Raw genomic sequence first — 2,500 nt, 5'->3', positions numbered from 1 at the left:
CCTTGTCCGACTTTTTCTGAAACAAGGGAAGGATGAGTATGTGAATACTTTTTTGAAAAATGTGTTTGAATATCAATATCACAAGGAGCATTTTGTTTGTAAGATTTAATCACATCAAAAATTACAACAGCCTCAACACCATAAGCCAAGCATACCTGTTCTCCCTTAGCAAATTTCGAACCATGAGATACACCATTAGACATCACACCGTTGGTCCCATTCTGGTGGCGCGCATTGCCATTTCTGCCATCCTTGAGTTTCCTCTCCTGTGAATATACAAGGGCAGTCATCAACAAATGAAAGGAGTAAAAGATAGGAAGGAAAAAAGTAAAAAATAAGAAAAAAATATGAGTTAAAAAAAAGATAAAATGATTAACATTTTCTTTAAACAGAAATGGATTCAAAGAATCCTATTTCTTGACCCCTTGCCTTTATTCCCCTCCCATAATTACCTCTCTTGAATCCTTTCTTCTGATTCCTTACTTAGATTTTCCTCTATTCATACCTTACCCTGTTTTCTCTCCCTTAATTGCTTACCTTTATTTCCCCCTCTGATTCCTCAATGTCAACTCCTAATCTTGGTTTCCTGTTCATTCCTCACTTTGTTTGCCTTCCCTCGATTCCTTGAATTCCTTCCCTTGATACCTCTCTTTTGATTCCTTACTTTGATTCCCTTTTGTTCATTGAATTATCTCCCTTAACCCATTGCGTACGGGTGTCCTCACATACATGACGTAGGAGCTTTGGCCTGACGACGGGCATCATGACGTTCGAGGATTTTGGATCACTGTGCTATTTTATTTTGCTATGAAAAAGGAATGAGTGATGATGGCTACTGCAGTCATAATTACTATAATTACCTTAATATCGTGCTAGCTTAACGCCCAAAACCTAGATGGCACCACTTTTTCCTAGCACCAGCAGGAGAGAGAGCCTTGAATGGCACCCATCCATGATCTCTAGCAAGTACTGTCTCTATAGAGCGATGGCACACACTGAGTTGATGAACCCTTGCTCTAAAGTACCACCGATGAAGGATGTGCAGGCAGAACAAGAAGAGGAAGGTGACTCAATCCATACCCAGTGTCTAAAATGTGCTCCTGTGCCAATATGGATGCCCTTCACTGTGGCACTCACAGTCACAAGCACAGGTTTAATTGCTCTTCCCTACTTCTTGATATCTTTATTGTAGGTGGTTAGGTTTCGTATTCGTTCATGACAGCACAAAAATACGAAAAAATAAAGTTGCCCTTTGTCCTCCCATAAAACAACAATACTTCTATCACACTGAGTATAAAAAAAATAATGAGCTAATATGGATAATATACTACAATTTTAGTCAACTGCAGCACTGATAGAGCCTGTCATATGGCACATATAAGTCTCTAAACTTAATAAAACACAGAAAATAATAAAACACATACACCGCTCTAGTTTTACAATGAATGACTGAAAGAAAGTGGGATGATTCAAATTATATTGCTTTAAGCGGTCTCTCTCTAAAATAAAACCTATCCTGGAGGCTGGGCAAGCAAATTTATCTCCGTCTGCAATGGATTAATGCTCTTCTGCTAATTCCTTGCCTTGTTACCCTAGCCTGTACCCCTCCCTTGATTCCTTACCCTTATTCCCTTGATTTCCCTCTACTGATTCCTTACCTTGCGTCTGTAAGCCTGCATGTAGAATTGTCCGAAGAGGAACATGAAGCTAGCCATGTACACTACCAGTGCATACTGCATCCACAGTGGAAAATCACAGCCCACAACTATGGCGCGGGCTCCAAGTACACCTGCACTGCCAAACTGAACCTGCAAACAAAAAGGAAAATGAGGGGTTTGGTATATTGTCTTGGAAAATAAATGAAAATTATTGTAAACTGTGATCTAATGGTAAGCATGCTGTAACTTGCAAATCTTATTTTTAGAAATATATCGTCAAAACAAGCAAATTCACAAAAATCTTACCAACTGAATACATGTGATGTGTTTCTTCCACCATAGGTATTTTTGCACAGAGGGACCAAAAGCTGCGAGTCCATAGTAAGCATACATCACTACATGTACGAAACTGTTCATCATTGCAGCAAGGAAAGCTGAAAAAAATAGAAAATAAGAGTGTAAAATTTAAAACTGAGATGAAGTCAACTTCATTAAATATCTCATAAGTTAAATAATACTAGTCTTCCTGTAAATATCAAATAATATACTCATAATTCAAAAGTATGAACAATATCAGGTCTTCCAATAGTATTATTTAGTCTTAACCCATCCCCGACGGGGGAATTCTAGCCTTGAATGTCCAAATGCCGGGGCGTTCGAATTATTAGGCCTAAATCAATTGAATGGCTGGCACAATACTGTGCCGCCCGGCAACTGGGCTTTTGAATGTGCGGTACACATGCTGTACCACCCGTCCTGTGTGGGTTAATGCAGGTTAGCTTGCATACAAACACTGCTAAATCTGGAAGGTATTCACTACATGATCAATTACTTCCAAATCC

At 39.0% G+C, this 2,500-nt stretch overlaps 1 protein-coding gene across 1 annotated transcript in view; it reads right to left on the bottom strand.

Annotated features, from left to right (window-relative positions):
- The window catches only part of LOC122249044 (very long chain fatty acid elongase 4), a 13,039-nt gene that overhangs the window by 5,543 nt on the left and 4,996 nt on the right, over positions 1-2,500 (bottom strand). Inside the window, exons 6-9 of the mRNA XM_043009577.2 lie at positions 1,965-2,092; positions 1,659-1,808; positions 156-266; positions 1-16 (exon numbers count right to left, since the gene is read on the bottom strand). The exon at positions 1-16 is cut by the window's left edge and continues 5,543 nt beyond it. Of these exons, the coding sequence (XP_042865511.1) occupies positions 1-16; positions 156-266; positions 1,659-1,808; positions 1,965-2,092 (405 nt within the window). The remainder of the gene's footprint in view (positions 17-155; positions 267-1,658; positions 1,809-1,964; positions 2,093-2,500) is intronic.

The sequence above is a fragment of the Penaeus japonicus genome, unplaced genomic scaffold, assembly GCF_977035675.1.
Source record: "Penaeus japonicus unplaced genomic scaffold, GWHDUDI00000001_assembly GWHDUDI00000021, whole genome shotgun sequence".
NCBI classification, from domain to species: Eukaryota; Metazoa; Arthropoda; class Malacostraca; order Decapoda; family Penaeidae; genus Penaeus; species Penaeus japonicus.
The sequence above is the reverse complement of the archived record's forward strand: the minus strand, read 5'-3'. Positions and strand labels throughout refer to the sequence as shown.